At 38.9% G+C, this 18,876-nt stretch overlaps 1 protein-coding gene across 1 annotated transcript in view; it reads right to left on the reverse strand.

Moving 5' to 3' along the window:
- Positions 1 to 287: 287 nt before the first annotated feature.
- Positions 288 to 18,876, reverse strand: part of UBN2 (ubinuclein 2) — a 57,465-nt gene continuing 38,876 nt past the window's right edge. The window contains exons 13-17 of the mRNA XM_052668377.1: positions 17,579 to 17,621; positions 15,515 to 17,050; positions 11,500 to 11,746; positions 10,696 to 10,785; positions 288 to 9,574 (exon numbers count right to left, since the gene is read on the reverse strand). Coding sequence (XP_052524337.1) covers positions 9,525 to 9,574; positions 10,696 to 10,785; positions 11,500 to 11,746; positions 15,515 to 17,050; positions 17,579 to 17,621 — 1,966 coding nt within the window. The 3' untranslated portion in view covers positions 288 to 9,524. The remainder of the gene's footprint in view (positions 9,575 to 10,695; positions 10,786 to 11,499; positions 11,747 to 15,514; positions 17,051 to 17,578; positions 17,622 to 18,876) is intronic.

An 18,876-nucleotide genomic window follows, 5' to 3' on the forward strand; every position in this document is an offset into this window, starting at 1 on the left:
CTGACGGGCGCTGATTGGCCAGCACCAATCCGTCCCACCTCCCTGCCACGGAACCTTCTGGGAGCCGTTCGGCCTTCATTCGTCAGTGGCGCTGGAACGCGGCCGGGCAGACGGGAGAGGTTCTGAGGTGCTGCCGGCCTCCCGGACGTCTTTTCCCTGTGTGGCTCAACAGCTGCTGCCCGCTCGAATTCACAACAAAGGAAAATCCCATAATAAGCCCAGACCAATGGCCTTTTACGTGGTGCACTTTTCATCTTTTATTTTGTGAGAAATCACAGAGACAAGGCTCATATGTACATTCCTCTTTATTTAATACAGCACAGACACGTAACAGATAAAAAAGAAAACACTCATGAAAAAGCCTGTCGCCATCAAGGACAGGGCACAGCTACACCCAACTGCGTAAGGCCCCTACTGCAGAACAGGGCCTGCTGCCTAAACATGGAGCCCAGAGCAAAACCGCTGCCAAAAAGTCTTCTGCTTTCAGGAAAGCAGAATGGAGAAGGAAAAAAAAAAAAAAAAGAGGGAAAAATCCTTCCAGGAATGGGTGAAGCAGGTGGCACCTGCAAGGCTTCTTGTAGGACACAAACACTGCTACCTGTTTGGACCAAAGCACTAAGAGAAGCAACGCTCTGCAGCTCTTCTTGCAGAAGCCCAAGCCCAATAACCCAGTAATAACCAATAACCCTGACTTCTGAAAATGCCACCTGTCTCAGGGATGGAAACCTGAGCATCTGGAAGGAGTGAAAACACAGAGTAGTCACAAGAGATTTAATTAGTCTCCCTGATAGGGCTTTGCCCGTCACAGCTGGGAATGTGCAAGAGAACAAACCAGCTTCCCAATCAAAAAAAACTAATAGTCACTGAACTGACCAGAGCTGTACACATTTGAAAACGATGCAGGCTTTTGTGGCAGCAGCTTCTTCCTTCTCCCTCTTCAGTTCAGGATGGAAATAAAGCAGGCACCAGTTCCTCTGACAAAGAGCCTTACACATTTTTAAAAAATTAAAATACAAAAAAGGGAGACAGGTGTATTTACAAAATCCATGGCTGGTACAGTACATCATTTTTAAGACACACTAAATGCTACAATCTTTCAGGTCCTGAGATTATTACCAAAAAAAAAAAAAAAAAAAAAAAAAAAAGCAACAACTCAAAACTTGTGTTCAGGTCCAGTTTTATAAGGAGAGAGGAAGGAAATCACACACTTAAAATACAGTATTCCTTGACGTTAGTGGAACACACCTCTCTAAAAATCCAAAAGAAAGTGGTGCTAATCACCCAGCCGTAGCTGCGTTTGGTTGTTCAGGCTTGCGGTCACAAGAGGGAAGCATTTCACAGGGGAGTTTCTCTGGAGAGCAAGCCAGGTAAGCACCTGGCTGTGAGGATTCTCTGATACTAAGCCTGATGATCTGAAACAGGCAAGTATTAAAAAGCAGGAAGGTGATCCGAAGCAAATTCACACTAAACTGAGTAGAACATCACAGGAATCACCAATTCAGAGAGGTCTACCATCTTGCACCACTTTGCTTAGGGCAGAGGCCTACGAAGAACGCCAGTTTTAAGACAAGTGACCAACTGTTTCAAGCTACACCAAGAAAGGCAGGAAAATGCTTTGCCCACCATTTTCTCTGCTGTTGACTTCACATAGCTTCCTTCATTCACCTGGGGATCAGCAAGTCAGGTGGGGTTAAGCTGATTATATTTAAACTTGCTAAAAGTACACATCCTACATGTGACAACAAAGAGTAGAGGCTAAACTTCTGTCAGTGGGAGGACCCTGCTGCCACTAGCTGGGTAGGCAGGGATTTATTTGAAAGCTCTGCTCCTGATTCAGCCCCATCACCAGGCAGAACTGCAGGGACTTGCATCCACACCTGTATCTTCAATGAAATAGTCTGAACATCGTGCTCTTATATCACCAGAAGTTATAACCACAGATGCCCTTTTATTATAAGCAACCTGACTTTAAGCTAGAAAATACCAACATTTTCAGGGATTATTCATGAAATGCTTTTAACCCTCAGTAAGAAGACTACAAAAGACAAATCACAGAACAAGGGTACTAATTTAACAGCTAAAATATAACTGCTCAGTAGACTTTTTGGAGAAAATAGCAGTAATGAATTTTGTATTTTTTTTTAAATAGTAGTCCAAAAATAGTATTTCTCCATCTATTTTCAACAGAGATCTTGAGAACTATGCAAGAACATGGTACTAATTGCTACATGATGGAATTACCAGTCATAATACACACTCTACAGTTCTCACCTCTGAGCTAAACTGTTATTTGTAGTTACAAACAAGACTAAAAGATCAGTCAGGAATAGCGGGGGAATCACAATTTTGCTTTTATTTGAAGATCCAGCTACTGTGTAGCTCATACCTGCCCTTGTTTAGAAACAACTTCATTTAACTGAGAAACTGATTTAATTCACTTCTGATAGTGGAAGGAAACACAGGATCTCATTATCTTCTCCCCGTATCCACTTTGCACATTAATAAACAACATCACTACGGCTTCTTAAAACCAATTTTGAGAGCTGACTACTCCAGAAGCTCTCAGACTGAAACCTGTCAAAGAGGTGATTTTAGATTCCCTCATGAAGCAACTTCATGAGACTTGACAGTAGGTGTTGCACCAGCAAGAGGGTTTCTTTTTTAATATACAAATTTCTTTCTTCACTTTAACAAAAGGAGTTCTAAAGACATTCAAAAAATATTCCATTTTCTTTGGGTAAAACTTGAACGAATGTTAACAGGGTAGCTGGGGGAAGGAACGCACGTAACACTTAAATATGTAATGAATACTTATCTGCATAGTTGATATTAGTGACTACTAATCAAACTAAGGCCTTATCTGGAGAAAGTTGAGAACACAAGAATGTTTCTTCTCCCACCTCCTACTCCACCGGTGAAATCTAAGAAGTCTTAAAGGAGCTCTGGCTGTGTCAGCAGCTGCTTGGCCTGGTCTGCAGCAGTGTTATCTCCCAACTGGTTTGGGTCAATTCTCTCACCTTTTTCTCTCGATAGTGGACAGTAACAAAATGTAATTGTACCTGTTCCTAGAATATATTTGCATATCCTGGAGCATGATAGGAGTTAGTGTGCACTGCTTGTTTTGGATTACTTCACTATGAAGAAAAACTTGTTAGTTAATGGTTATTATATTTGCGGGAGCTGAGGGCAAGGGGAGAGGCTGAAATTCACTTCTAGATACAAAACACAAAAATGTCATTCTTCTAGAGTTGCTCTGTAGAACTATAGCTGTCAAAAAAAATGGCTACAAAATAACAGAACTATGTCCTTGACTACTGACAAGATTAGCACAGTATCATCTACAAGGAGTGTGCAAAAAAAATGGCCCTAGGGAACCTTTGTGCTTCCCCAGTTTTGCCATGCTGAGATCTCTCAGCGTAACACAGCAGCAGTGGGGCTTCCCACAGCCCCCAAAGGCTATTACAGCAGCAGGGTTATCACTGGGTCACAGAATATGGGCAACGAAGCCACACCAGAAGTTTCCACAGCCAGGGCACTCCCCAATGCAATGGTAATCTTTCATTTTGCCAAGTCAGCCTACTTAACTTAGGCAGTGATTTCTAGAGTAGCAGACACTGATTTTTGAACAGCCACGTGTGAAAAGCACTGCAACTAGCAGCACCAGCTGTGGATACCTGATCTGTCAATCAGCCTAGGATGAAGAGCAGACATGCCTGAAAGGAACTAACAGCAGAAGAGACAAGTAGGAGCAATTCACTGCCATGGGTGGATTTGGCCAACTACTGAAGTTGCTCTCAGCAGCTTACATAAGGCAGATAAGGAAGCACTCTAACTCCATCTGAACAAGCTACCAGCAATAGCATTCTTTCCGACTGGCACCATTAGACTGGTAGAGATTAAAAAAAAACAAAACCACAACAACAGGAAAAGAAACAAAAAGCTATGCCTAGTTTAAGCAGGTTCACTTGAACGCGATATAGCAGGCTGTTTTCAGCCACAGGAACATGTTGCATTTGATATCCTACTTTTAGCTCTCTAGATGGGCTGTCAACCTCAGTATGAAGGACTCTTCTAGCCATTCTCACTCTGGTTTTTCTGAAAAGAGAAGGTAAACAGACCCTTTTCATACTGCAACTCAAAACTGTATCTTCCCCAGTGGAAACACATCACAGAACTAGCAGTCTGGTGATGCTTGTGTAAGTCTAGCACTTGATCAACAAATGAATTGCTAATTTCAGGTACACGTTTGCAACAATAGTAAGTTACATGTATCCTCAGCACAGAACTATTAAAACTACTAGAAGTTCCACTACAGATTGCTAATTTTGTCAGAGACAAGGAAACAAGCAGACACTGTTTTTAGTGTTCTGCACCTAACAATACATGATCTTACTGTTTGTTATTTTAAGAGAACAAATGAAATCTCAGCAAGAAAAACTACAAGACAAGTACTTGATGTGAATGATTTAGGCAAGCTTGCAAAGTACAGTCAAGTTAAACTTCAGAGTAGTTGCACTCTTGCATGTTGTAACAAGTTCCTTCTTACACATAACACATGGTAGGAAGGGACGGTTTTAGTAAATGTAAGAATCCTTGCACAATCCAGTGTCAAAAGACATGACAAGCTGTACACAGGATTCCTTGCGATTCATCTCCACTAAAACTTGTTGAAAGCTATTTTAACCTTCTTTCCCCACTCCTTACAGTTATGTTAGCCACACATTTGCTTCAAATTCAGTAATAGTGTGAAGTGGTCCAGTATTTAAAGTCGTCTGTTGTATTTGTGAACTAAGACCCAAACTTAAAACCTTCAGAGAAAAATGCACGAAGTTCCATTCCCATTGGCCGCTTCTTCCTTTCTGTCACACACGTTTACACACTCACACACACACCCCTTTACTGCACTGCCACCTTTGCCCAAGTGTTCATTCTTCGTATGCAAACATTAACAGAGACAGCAGAACGGCGCACTGTGCGTGACAGGAGCCTAAGGAAAACTGCTGTGTGCGAGTGTGTGCAGGTGTGAGAGAAAAGAAAGGACAAACATACAGAACCAACGCCATGGTACAGCAGCTATGAGTCACATACATTACATACTTTTTTCTTTTTTTTTTTTCCTTTTTTTTTTTTTTTTTTTTTTTTTTTTTTTTTTTTACAAAAGGGAAAAATAGTATAACAGCATAAAGCCACCTTGGCAAGCTTAAGATTTTCCTCCAAAATGCCTTCCAGCACTTCAGGATCTCTGAGAACAGTTTAAAGAGGGTAGGGAAATAAAAAAAAAAAAGGCACTTAAACAAAGGACAAAGGCCTGAATCAAGTAAGTCATGGAGGGTAACAGCCATTTCACCAGAGCTCGGGCCAATCAAAAAAGCTACCAACTTAAATTTTTCTCAAAATCAAAATTGCATAAAGTGTTAATTAAATCATTTACCTACTGCTTTAACTTTCTGCATCATTTTCTGAAACAAAAAGCCAGTGTCCCTTTAGTGATTTCCCCCCAGTTCAGCAAAAGATGAAAGGTGTGGGAGGAATCCCTCCACGGCTTGGCCTAACAGCAGGCTTTCCTGCAATGCCATCTGCCAAAAAACAAAAACAAAAACCCACAAAAAAACAACCTCCAGAACAAAAACAGGAGAGGGACTACTGTGCCTTTAACAATTCACTCAAAAACAACAACAACAAAACCAAACAAAAACCACAACAACCACCCACTAAAAACCAACACAAAAACAACCACAACCCAAACACCCCAACACCTCTAATCCATTTGTGGGCAAAAACTACTCAAAAGAAAACAAACTGTAAACTAGATTAAATTTTGCTAATAAATACAGCCAAAAAGTTCATTTTATGAATGTAGCAGCAAATGTGATAAGGTTAGTTGGGGTCCAAGACGACTCCAAGAGGGTTAATGGTTCACACAACTGTTGTCAGACTGGGAGATTGCAGGATTTCTCTGTTTTCATGTCCTCAAGGATCTTGCACCGAGTGGAGAAGGAGTGTGGAGGAAGGGTCAGGTAATGGGACTGAGGGACTGAAACAGGCTCTTGGCACCTGTCCCACCCCCAGATCTGTGCATCAGACAACTCTGATTGGATTCAAACAAGAAGCAGAACCCAGGCAATTAAAAGTTACTTCTGATTAGCAGAAAACAGATGTGAAACCCACAGCATCCACACTTGTGACTTACTAATTCAGTATTAATCATGTCTTGCATCAACTGACAAGGCTGGACAAAGTGATTTAGGCCGTTAGCATCTTGGAGCGAGAGAATACCGCAGTAACAGTCCAAGGTATCAGAAATTCTGCTGCCCATTTTTCGTCTAGCCTGCCACCTTCTTTCTTACTATGCAAATGTCTCAAAAGGATTTAAAATAGCTACCGTGGCTTTTGGGACTTTGGATCATGTTGCAGAAAACATTACCCGCAGGGTTTTAACATCTAAAACCTGTGTTTGAAATTATTGCTTGCATTTGTTTGGGGCTTTCAGTGAGCTTGACGTGGTAGCTCATGTACAGACCCCAAACCGAGTTCAGCCCTGCTGCTTGGAAAAGACAGCTCTACTTGGCTTTCTTATTGCTTGTGAATACTGAGGGTTATTTAATAAGTACAACTATAGTGTATTTATTACCAAAGGCCCTTAAAAAGGAGTAAAAATCTGGGGGTAAATGACCTTAGGAGAGCTGCTGTGCAGAAAATAGTAAAACATCAAGTTAATTTTGCATTTGGACATTGCAGAAATTTTTCACTTCCCCATCCTGTTTGTGCAACCTGCAAAGGTCATTCAGAACCGCTCTGTTATTTCCTTTAATTTGGCCTTGCTTGGCTTAACACAGAAGAATAGGGAAAAGGCAATGCAGATCCTTCCCATCATTATGCTGCTGACCCCAAGCAGCTCAGGAATATAACAACTGAAAACAGCTAGCCTCCAGTGGGCTGTCTGAACGTGCTTCAGGAAGAATGAATGGTCATCTTCATGCTTGCCACCTTCCTACCTATTTTCACCAGTTCGCTCATTCCTCAAGACTCAACAGGCCACACAGACAGGATCACTTCCTAGCCTCCAGATTTGGAGTAGATACCCCTCAACTGAAGGCGAGGCACACTTCCAGGAAGAGAGGGATGTTGAAAGGAAATTTGTGCTGTTATTATAAGTCTCCCAGTCGAAAATTTCATGAAGCAACTACGAAGACAAAAGATGCCAATTTGAATGAGATGCCTTGATGAAGAAAACACAGAAGAGGTAGAACTCTTAGGACAGGGTTGTTTGGTAGTTTTGTTTTTTTTTTGTTTGGTTGTTTTTTTGGTTTTTAGTGTGGTTTGTTGCTGTGATGGTGTTTTATTTGTTTTTAATATATTGCTGCTTGATGGCTCACTGCTGCAACTCCCTTAGCTACTTGCATTATTAAAAATGTATCAGGTTTGACAGAATTCAGAGAATTAACATTGTTAGGCTTCCAAAAACTTCTCTTCCTTCAACCCTTCCTGGAGAAGAGAAAGAAAATCAGATAAAGTTGCACTCTAGATAGCTTGTGGGATTTAATGTTCAACAGAATACGCACATTATTAGGAATGCAAGAGTCTATGTAGCTGTATGTTTCAACTCTAAATAACCCTGACTGAGATGCAAGCTCATCTAATCAACATGCCACATACAAAACATTAACATTAGCTAAAAAGCATCTAATTGGCTGACGCTACTGAGTGAAATTCAAGAACTAATGTATCTTATTTTAATTCAATGTGTCTTTCACAGAAGTGTTGTGCAAAAACATTTATTGCTGAGCTCAACCCAACATTTTTATACTAAATACACAATATATATTATTTTAGATTCATGTATATATATATTTTTATATAAAATTAAAATGAGCTCTAAATAGAAAAGAAATTGTTCTCTGGTCTAAGAAAAATAAGTCACATGTAAAAGTAACCTGAAAGCTATAAGTTAATCTAGCAAAAAACACTGAAGATTCCTTATCTGTGAGTCAAAGTATCTCTGGAAGGTGAGACAACCTGTAGTCACTGGCTCAAACTCACCTCAAACTACTGGAAAGACTAGGTATTAAGAATTTCAGCATCTCTGATCAAAGGAATGTTTCAGGGTTGAAGGAGAAGGACATAATGCCATTTTAGATGCTTCTTTCTTATTATGGTTTATTTTAGTTTCTGCTATTCTCACCTTTCATCTGACAGCACAAGGGACTCAACAGCATAGTTCTGTTCTAGTGGCAAAAGTGCAACATGTGCTGGATACCTCCTAACCTTACAAATGAACCAGTCCATGTATTGCTATTAAAGAAAAAAAAAAAAAGCCAGCTTTGCCGTCTTGTGCTACCATGTAAGGAAGAGTTCAGGTTGGAAACTTCAGGCCAGCAGGGGCTAGAAATGCTGGAGGCAACCCAATCAGCCCCCGGAAGAGAAGGCACCTCTGGTCGCTCTTGAACGACTCCTCTTTGGCTAATGCCTGAAGCAATATCAACCTGGCTCTGGAGTAAGTCACATCCCGCTTTCCTTTACTAGCAAATCATGATAATGCATGGCTTTTGGGAGCAGTTGCACAAAAGATGAGAAAGATTTAAAATGTTTCATAAAAGATGCGATAGAACACTACTTAATTTTAGTAGGATAAACAAAAGGGAAAGGAAAAGAAAGGTTAACGGAGAGACAGAAAAAAAAATAATCATAGAATGCCTTTAAAAAAAACAGATGTAGGAAAGAAACGCTAGCCTGACCAACAATATGTGGCTTTTCCTTTTCTTTAAGATGAAAAATTTCCAAACATCTTTCCTCCCTTGAGTAAGAATCATTATGTTAAAAAAAGAAAAAAAAAAGCAAGGATCAAATGCTTTCCTAGTAGTCTCTCACATCTCATGTACCAGGAGATCTGTTTTTGAAGACAGCTCCTTGAGATTAATGTAGGCTCTCTATAGCCAAACAACCTTGTAAAGCTGGAAGAATGCCCACATCAGAACCTGCATTTCTGTAAGTTTTTAAATACAATGCAAAGTATCCCAGCACCACCTCTACCCTACACAACCTTTGGCCCAAAGCCATATGGTACACTCAGGACCTACATATAATCTTATACCGGGCACTTCAGGAACTAATAAAGTAGATGACTTCACCTCATGCAATAGATGGAGAAACCTATTCTAGCTCCTCTCATTATTTTAACTCTTTATTGAAGATTACCCAGAAAAAAAAAAAGTTTGTGCTGCTGTGGGTTTGACAATCAATTTCTTTTAAAAGCCAATCAGAACAATGAAAAAAAGTTTGTTTCTTTAGGCGAGATCAAACTATGACCAGTCTGCATGACCAGGAGGAGGACCAGTCCTCCCTTTTTCCTTCTCTCTTTGATCAAGTATTGTTTTCTTTTTCTTCTTCCTCTCACCACAGTGCTTGGGATCAGAATATGTAAACATCGACAGAAACAGCAGCCCTGTGACAAATAAGCACTTCCCCAACTGGGCAGATTCTGTCAGCCAACCAGAACTGCTTCAGCTCCCTTGCTTGTCCAGAAGTCACTGGTTTTTCCGCTGTAACTTAGTGTCCCCTTTACTTTGGCCTCCATCTGTAGTTTAAAAGACAGGAAAAGAAGTGGAAGAATAAAAGCATGAACAAAATTTACAACTTACAACATATTTGGAATATTCATCTTTAACATCACCAAAAAGTGCATTCTTTATAGTGCAGAAGACTTCACATATTTTCTATAGATCTTTTATTATTTTGGTTTAAATAGCACTGTTGAAACCCAAGATATCAAGCTATATACCTAAAGATACCACTTCACTAAAGGTAAGTTGCAGCTCTGAATAACAAAAAAAAAACCAAAAATAAACCAAGAAAAATCAAGCTTTTCTTTACTTTCTCAGAATTGTAGGTCACTCCAAAGCCCTTGTGGTGACAGGAAAATTGAAGTTCGTACAACATACAGGTGATTGGTCTATTTTCAGAGCCCTGACACAACACTGCCCAGTTTTTGGAGCCAAGTACTCCAAAAAACAGGACGATGAATCCACAGAGACACTGGTACCTTTCATGTTCCCCTTCCTGGCTCAAAAAAAATAATCCCTACTAATGCACCACTGAGACCTTTCAGCAGTAGGCTTGACAAGCATAAAAAAATATTCTACTTCAATCTTCTTCTCTCAAAACATGTAACTTTATTATCAATGTTAAAATTCCAAGGGAAGATTAGTGTTCCATTAGGAATGTATCACACTGTTCACACATGCACACGAACTGCAAGAAACATCAAAAAGATTCTAAGCGTGAAGGTCAGTTTGTCCTCCAAAGGAGAAATTAAGAAGCAGTGGAAAAAACAATTCCCTTCCAGTGTAGACTACACAGACTGTAAACAATCATGAGAACACCCAGTAAGTAATAGTAGCTTTTTCTACTGGTGAAATTTGGAGGCTTACGTTTCTACAACTGCTATAATAAAGTATTATTGATATTTTGAGGTGGTTTTTTTGTTCCTGGCATTGAACATAAACAGAAGAAAACCTGCTCCATTTCTAAAACTATTGCTGTAACAGAAAGTGCACTACCTGCTGCTACCAAAGCTTGTTCTTTTTCCTGTCTTCTCTAAACCAATTTTAAGTAGTGTACATTTTATTTCAATCTAGAGCAGAAATATAACTTGTTTTTTTAAGTTATAAAAAGTAGTAAGAGAAATATTATCTTTACCTGTGTAAGCTTGCTGCAAGTGAGCAGGCAGAGGTGAGTGAGATAACGCTGCTGCGTGCTGAGCACCTGGCTGTAAACCCTTCAGTAAGTCTGAGAAAAAAAAAACAAGGAGAAAAGCAAGGATGAAAAATAACAGACCAAGTTTGCATTTGAAACAGAAATTAATGTAGTAGTGTGCTAATTTGCATAGATTTCTGAAGACATCTCAACAACAAATATAAATACATATTAGTATTCTGATGGCTGGTATACAAGTCAATAAAACATACCTGTTCACAACTAATTAATGAAAGTCAGAGCAAGGCTCATGCCTCACTACTGGGATGCAATTCTTCATACTATTTCCTTTGGCACAAAGGCCAAAATTGATACAGATTAAAAGCTTAAATAATTTCTCCTAAACAATCAGAAATAGTAAATCCTATCTTAGTTCATGTTTCTTGTAAGAAAGTGGTTTGGCACCAGAGGGTCTAAGCTAAGGATATTTCAATGAATCATTACTTCAGGTCTCATGTTTGTATTGTGAAATAAAGAGAATATTAAGACATTTCTTTCTAAAGACAAGAGAACAAGTTAACTCAAAAATGCATGATAAAAAACAACTATACTAAAACAGTGAAGTTATTATTACCTATCAAATGTGATTCATAACATTTGGATAATCACATAAGAAAGTTTTACCAGAGAAGAAATCACATTTCTTCTCTTGTACTCATTACCTCAGAACTACAGCACTTCCCTTCTTAACTTCTGTTTTCAGGATGCCTCTTTCCATACAGCAGTGTGATAAGGAATTTCACTCACTTTGAGTTAGGCTGTGGTGGAAAGCCGCTGAGGTAGATCCCGAGGTGGTTGTCACTCCAGCTGTGTCCGTCCCAAAGCCAAGCAGCTCCAAGGGAAACTGGAAGGGCACAGTCACAGGAACAAGGCCACCCAGCATCCCAAAAGGAGTTAATGGTGCAGATGTCACGTTCTGACTGGTTACAGACAGGGGTGATGCCATGAGAGTCAGAGGTGAGGCGTTAGCCAGTAATGATGCTCCTGCTGTTGACTGTACAAAGAAAAGTAGTACTTCAACATTCAGAAGCTTTGAGTTGTGCCCTCTAGGGAGATAAAAACTGCTTACTGCTAAGTGTGCTCTGGTTAAAAAGGACATTAAGCTATTAACAGATATCCCCTTAGCCATGTAGGAGCAATTCCCACTGTTCACCTACTAAACAAGCACAAACATATGTCAGATTTACACATGCAAGATTCACCTCTTGTTTTTCTTGCCAGCTTTGCAGATGATTTCCTTTAAATTATCACACGTCTGAAGATCTTTAGAAGCACATTATTCCTCTCCTTTCCAAATACAGGTCTTAACACAATGCTAACTATATTTCTAAAGAGTCTAATTCAAAGCAAGAATTTCTGAAAACTCAAATCCATACTTAAGAGCCACCACACTTCAAGAGAAGTCAGGTTACCAGGATGCAGATATATATACATACAAATATATACATATCAATGTTTATACACAAACACACAAGTGCATAGAGGCAAAAGCAAGAGGTAAGAAATGAAAACTCTCTCCACCCCACATATGTCACAAGTTAAATTCACTTCAGTTTAAAAATGAAAATGCATGATTAACCAGAATATTTTAGATACAACTATTCCGAAATTACATTAATTCCTCTGAATTTAGAAACTGTTTGGTTTGTTCTTATTTAACAATCTTTCATTCACTAAACTTACAATAATTTCACAAAGTAATGTTCAGTTCTCAAATTAGCTATGAAAAAACAGTAAGTACAGAGAGAAGCATTTTGAATTAGACTCAAACTCACATATTTAGATGTTTGAGCTATCAAGATTCAGAGACTGAACAAGGCTCAAAATTTGTGCATTTGGACAAGTATGTCTTAACTAAACCCAAAACTTTTTTCCCTGGGTTGTGCAATATCAACTTACATCAATAGCAAAGTGATGAAAACTACTAAAAGAGAAACACTTTCAATTATCATTTGGTCTTAAGATGTTTACATGAAACTTGCTAAAGAAAGGTTAGTGCTGCTTGAGACAACATTTTAAAATCGTATCGTTGTGAACGCAAGTAAATAGAAAGCAGACTCTGATAAGAAATGTTTCTATTGGCTATGTTAGGAGTGACAGCTGCTAAGACTTCATTTCACAAGTAGAAAACTGTGGATGAAAACACTGTAAGAACATACATGTTTGGTCACTTTAGATGTATTAATTTCACACTAAGCCCGTGTACAACAAAATGGCAACTGTTCACTATGTAATCTTCACTGTTCAACAAAATAAAAGCCATGCAGCAATCTCTTACAGTTCTGCTTTTGTAAAAAACCTCAAACCAGAAAGGAGCTTTTTAGTGTGTTCTGTCAAGAACCTGTTTACCTGAGGGAAAGTACTCACAGAGAGTGCCATAAAGAAGCTGCAGTTGAAGTGCCATCTCAACTATGTTAGCACCTCAGTCATGTAAATTCGAGTCAGTAATACCCTTAGAAATCTAAGGGGTATTCTGCTCAAGTGTATGAATGATAGGTAGAGCTTCAGGAAATAAAATAATTGCTCAATCTCAAGTTATTTTGTCTTTATGTTCTCAAAATACAACATAACATACTTTGTTAAAATTTTGAGGAGCTATAGCAGGTGCAGGTTTATATCCAAGTTAGCAACTGTACCAATCAAGTGGGAAAGAAGGGAAATACTTGTTGGAAACTCTTCCTAGTTACAAACACCTTTTTGCCATCACATGAAATCATATTAGTTTGATCATCCATGCAAGTAGACCAGGATATTCTAAAAAGCAACTTCTGTACTATCCTCATCTGACAGATCAGTAGCATCTGATTTAAACAGGAATGAAATACCTAAACATTTAATGGAAATTCACTTTCAGTCTTTTGCAATGTATTAAGAAGGGTAACTAAGTTCTTACTACATATTACCCAGCAAGTCTTTAAGGCCAAACAAGTCCTATTATCACAAATCTTTCTTCCTTCAGTGTACTTTGACTGGGTAGTTATTTGATTATCATCTTCTCTTGAATATACTGCACTGACTGAGCCTCAGTCTGCACGGAAGGAACCCTTAGTGAATGTTTTAACCTCCTCTGAGAACTCTCTCGAAGTTTTTTACATTACCAAAGTACTTCTAAAGTGTCAAGAAAAAAAAAAAAAACATGTGAAGTCACAATTATTAACTTTGTAATACGTAATTCAGTTCCTCTAGCTGATTTCCTCCTTCTGTATGCCAGAACACTTTATTGTATTACAGTATGTACTCATGTTGATTATCCACATTCCCAGCAGCCTCTCTCTTCAACATCACTGTCTGCCAAGATGCATTTTTCATTATCCAAGTGATCAGTGTCTCTATAAAAATAATGATTTGCCTAAAACTGCACAAGGTTTGCAGAAACTGATCTCATAATTCACTACTCATTTCTTACGTCCATCAACTTTAAGAACGACTACAACCATTCCGCAGTTTCTTCCACACCACAACAACTGAATCTAGTGGATATTGTGGATTCCACCAAAAAAATCATCCCCAGACCATACACTGCAGCCTTGTTTGTGTCCAGGCACTTTCTAGAGTACCTAAATTGCACCACATTTAAGCTTAGCTCTTCTCTAAACTGCTTGTGGTACCTCTGTGGACCTTATACAGGGCATGTATGGCTGGGTTTTCTCTTTTTTCCTCCATTCAGAGTACCCAAAAATAAGGAGAAGGCTGTATCAGAATCTGTCAAACACCCCATTTGCTCCAAGGTATGGCAGGGTAAAAGACCACAGAAATACCTCATATAAATCGTTTTCTTCTTTTTCAGCCGCATTAAGAAAAAATAACGGGCTAAAAGATTATTATAAAGCATTCTGAAAACCTGAGTACGTACCACTGCCATGCAATAGCTATGTACATCATTCAGAAAAATGCATCATTTTTCTAGCTTGCTATAGACTAAGACTTTAATTTACATTGATATCATCTTTCTCAACTTAAGTTGCATAGACTTCACAATAGAGAGAGCACTATAAAAAGAGAGGAATACTTCAAATCATCTCAGTAATTAAATTACTCCCAGTAAGAAGAATGCATAAAGTAGGTTGTTTTCTGGGCAAATAATATGTTTGCATGGGTTTTAGAAGATTGTATTTTCAAAACATTCGTATTATACGCCTTCTTTTTTTAATCTCCAGTGTAGAAGTTTTGCACAAGTTCTCTCAGGTCTTTTCTATTATCTTTACATGTAGATAAACCTCAAGTTCAGTTTGATTAGATCCTACAAAGTGAAATACATATTTAATAATCACAAATGCTTAAAAAGGTTCTACATTGTTAAATACATGCCTTGCATTATAGTCTAACCACAAACAACTGAACTCCAGCTTTGTAAACCAATCACAAGGCTTGTCTAAGAGGCTTTTTATATAAGCATTCTTTACAGGTAAGTAGGCAACAATACAGAAATTCAATAATGCAAGGCAATACTGCACACCCTGAAAATATGGCCGTACAAAGCTCACCTTTTATATGGCTCTCTTAAAGAAAGATAAATTATTTCTTACTGCAGACCAACTGTTTTTTTACTGAGGATTCCTTCCATCCCATCCCTGAATTTTACATCAGTTGGAAATACCTATTCACTGTTGTGAAAGTGCTTCATCCATATCAGCATTTACACTTAGTGAAGTGTCAGCATTAAGTTTACGATTCATTTTCAAAACAAGATATTGTAAGAAAGAATGTTTACAACGTGTGATAAATATTAATGTCAGATTTAAATGTAAACTCAGATGCATACCTGCACACTGGCTGCTACAACTGGAGACCCTGAGGCAGAAGATGGTCTGTGTGGAGTTGACAATTGTTTAGTAGCACCCTGTGTTCCACTTCCTGCTCCCCCAGACAGACTAGTCCTACTAGCTCCACTTGAGTTAAGGTTACTGCCTCTGCTGGCAGGTACATTCATTCCAACTCCACCCAAATTAGTTTTACCAACAGTTCCAGAAGGAGAAGAGTTGGGTAATTTTGAAGAAGCCTGAGGGTTCTTTGCAGGCTGAAGGCCTGAGGTGCGATTAGAGGGCAGCAAATTCATTGTGGGAGACTGCCTGCTGATATTTACACCACTGGTCTGTTTATGTAGGGGAGTGTTGCTGGAGTGACTACTCTGGGAAACTAGTGCACTTGAACTGGAAGAACTGGGTGTTGCTGCAGGCCTGGGGGATGAGGTGGACTTAGATGAAAACTTAGGGGATGCATTGGGCTTAGGTGTCACAGAGGGCTTTGATGCAGTGGGCTTGGGAGAGGCAGCAGGTTTGGGAGAGGCAGCCATGGAGAAGGGAGGCTTGAAACCCTGGGAAGAAACCTGCGACACCATAGCCTTGGCTAAATAGTTACTAGAGGTAGAGGTGCTGGATGTTGTCCGAGAAACCAGTGGGTGAGATACTTGAGAGCCACTTCCAGATGAGGGATTAGACAAAGGCAGGCGATACACTACAGACTTCTCTTGAGCTTTGATGACTGGCGATGAGCAAGACAGTTTGGGATTACTGCTCAACTTCACCACTGGATTGGTCTGTGATTTACTAATAGTTGCTTGTAAAGGAGATACATATTTCTGCTGTACAGCTGAATGCTGGTGCACCTTTGTCATCTGTGATGCTGAAGAACCACCCTGAACTTCAGAAGATGATACCAAGATGTTAGCATCCTTGGGTCTTTGAGAGGTGGTAGAAATAGCTGCTTGGGTTTTAGAGGAAGAAACATGAGTCTGTGAAGAAGCAGCAGCAGCTTGGATCTGGCTTGACCTCTGTAGTCCTTGCTGAAGTAGCTTGGCTGGCAAAGGCTCTAAGGAAACTTTAGGATTTTGAATTGAAGATCCAGCAATAAGGCCTGAAGAAATACCAGTGTGAACTAAGTCCTGGGGTTTCTTTGGTACTGGCCCTGTGTGACCAGCAATAAGACTTGATGAGTGGGGTGTCTGAGCGGGCTCTACTTTCTTAGAAGTTGCCAAAGGCAACTTACTCATAATGCTTGCCAGTTTCTCTTCCCTCAGCCCAGGGCGAGGTCTAGATGTTGGTGTCTCTATAGCAGACCCAAGAGGAGATCCCTTGGCACCATTATTGATAACTGCAAGAGCATCAGAAATAGAGTCCAGTGAGGGCGGGTGGAAAGAAAGGTCTTCATCCAGTGAGTCGTCCAAGCAGATAGTCTCTGGAGCTGGTGTGCAGCTAGAGCTGGATGGGGTGCAGACAGGTGCACCGGCACTCAATGCAGTAACACAACTTGAATTAACTGAAGATATACAGGTTTTCTGTTCTTTCTTTGGACTAGAGTCCTAAGAACAAAAAAAAACAAGTAAAAGAAAAGTTTAACAGCCTTTCTAGAGTAGATTCAAAGTCTTCTTTAGTTTAATACTATTATTCTATACATTCAGAGGAACCTAAAATCTACTACTGAAGTTTTCACATTAGGATATCTATGATATACTGATGCTTTGTGTGTGAATTTAATATTTATATTTTAAAATCTCACACTGTTGCTTTACAAGGTTAAGAACAATCTATGCTGCAATGCTAATTTGATCACTGGGTAGAAATTGCTAGAACCTTAATAGAACTATTACCTTCTTCATAATCAATTTTCAAAAAGCTATATAGCTTAATATTATGAAGCTATGCAGATAATCTCTTGTATTTTATGGTTTAAAACCCATATGATTACCAGACAATAAGCTCTAACAGCATTTCCTTAAGGTAGGATTTTCTGATTGAACCCTTTTGACAGATTTTTTTCTGGATCAGAGGCAGAAAACTGGCTGTACCAAAAGGTCATATAGAAATCAGATATGTAAAAAGGCATTTACCTTCACTTTGGCTTTAGGTGCCAGAATCACTTTCTTCTTTGCCCTAAAGCAAGGGAAATAAACACACGTCAGAAGACAGAAAGGCAAACAGTTTTAGTGCCACCCTGATTATATCCCAATAAGCTAAGAGGATGACTACTTGGCTCCAGCTTTTTTAATAGAGCACTCTTAAAATAGAAAATCTCTAAAAACATACTTGGGGAAAGAACAAGAATATCTTTGAACTACTGTTGTTGCCTTTGTATGTAAATTAGATGCAAAACTCACTGAATTACTGATATAACCTGATGTATATCAACTTAAGAGATTTTTTTTTGTAATTTTTCAATTCAGGGCATTTCAGTTCCTCACAATCTCAGGAGCTTCTTTCAGCAGAGCTTTATCTAAATGAAAATCACCAATAAAGGATAAAGGTTATGAAATTTCACTTTTTATTGCTGAGTTGTTTATTTTTGTCACCAAAGCAGTAGTATACTTTATGTTCCCATTTGTATTTCAAATCACAAAACCAGTTCTTTTCTCCTCCAAGGCTTTCATTGCTTGTCCACTGTGAAATAGTTCTAACTACTTTTTGTTGCAATGAGCCATTTAACGAGCTCTTAGGTGTTTTATTTTTTTTTATATTATTATTATTATTATTTTTTTTCAGTGCAAATGGACATTGTAGCACCAATGGCAGTTTATGCATGCAAAGACAGTACTGAGGACTATCAGTTGCCTGCTTCAACGTTTCAAATTGTGTCTAATTCTGTTTCCTCAAAAAGATTAACAGATTAATGCTTCACAGCTCTTATTCTCCTATTCTAAGCAACTATAAAAAAAAATTGTAGGTGGACTCTGACTCAGTTTTGCCATTAACACTGTATGTTTTCTACGTAATCATATATATTATGAGAGTTATCGTTTGGTAGTATTCAAAGCCATAATTGGTTGAGCTCTTACTGAATGAGGGCTGAACTCCCAAGAAGGACACAGCACTGCCAGAAAATGCTGAAAGTAAAGTTTCACTAAGATACAAAACCTACTGTGACTACAAAGATTTATGAGGAAAAGAGCAAAAATTACTGGACACAATATACTATGCTACACTGCTGGGTAGAGGGCTTTGGAATAATTTAAGGAAAAAGTGTTAGTCCACAAATATCCACATAAGTCATTTGGCCACTTCAAAACCAAGTTAGAACATTCTTGTGATACTGTATTTCAAGTGTAAACCTAAATTAAACAATCAAACATTTATGAACATTGTCTTCAAACAAATCCCAAAATATCTCCCTTCTCTCCCCAAAAGAGGTAGC

The sequence above is a fragment of the Tympanuchus pallidicinctus genome, unplaced genomic scaffold, assembly GCF_026119805.1.
Source record: "Tympanuchus pallidicinctus isolate F22 unplaced genomic scaffold, pur_lepc_1.0 scaffold8, whole genome shotgun sequence".
Lineage (NCBI taxonomy): Eukaryota > Metazoa > Chordata > Aves > Galliformes > Phasianidae > Tympanuchus > Tympanuchus pallidicinctus.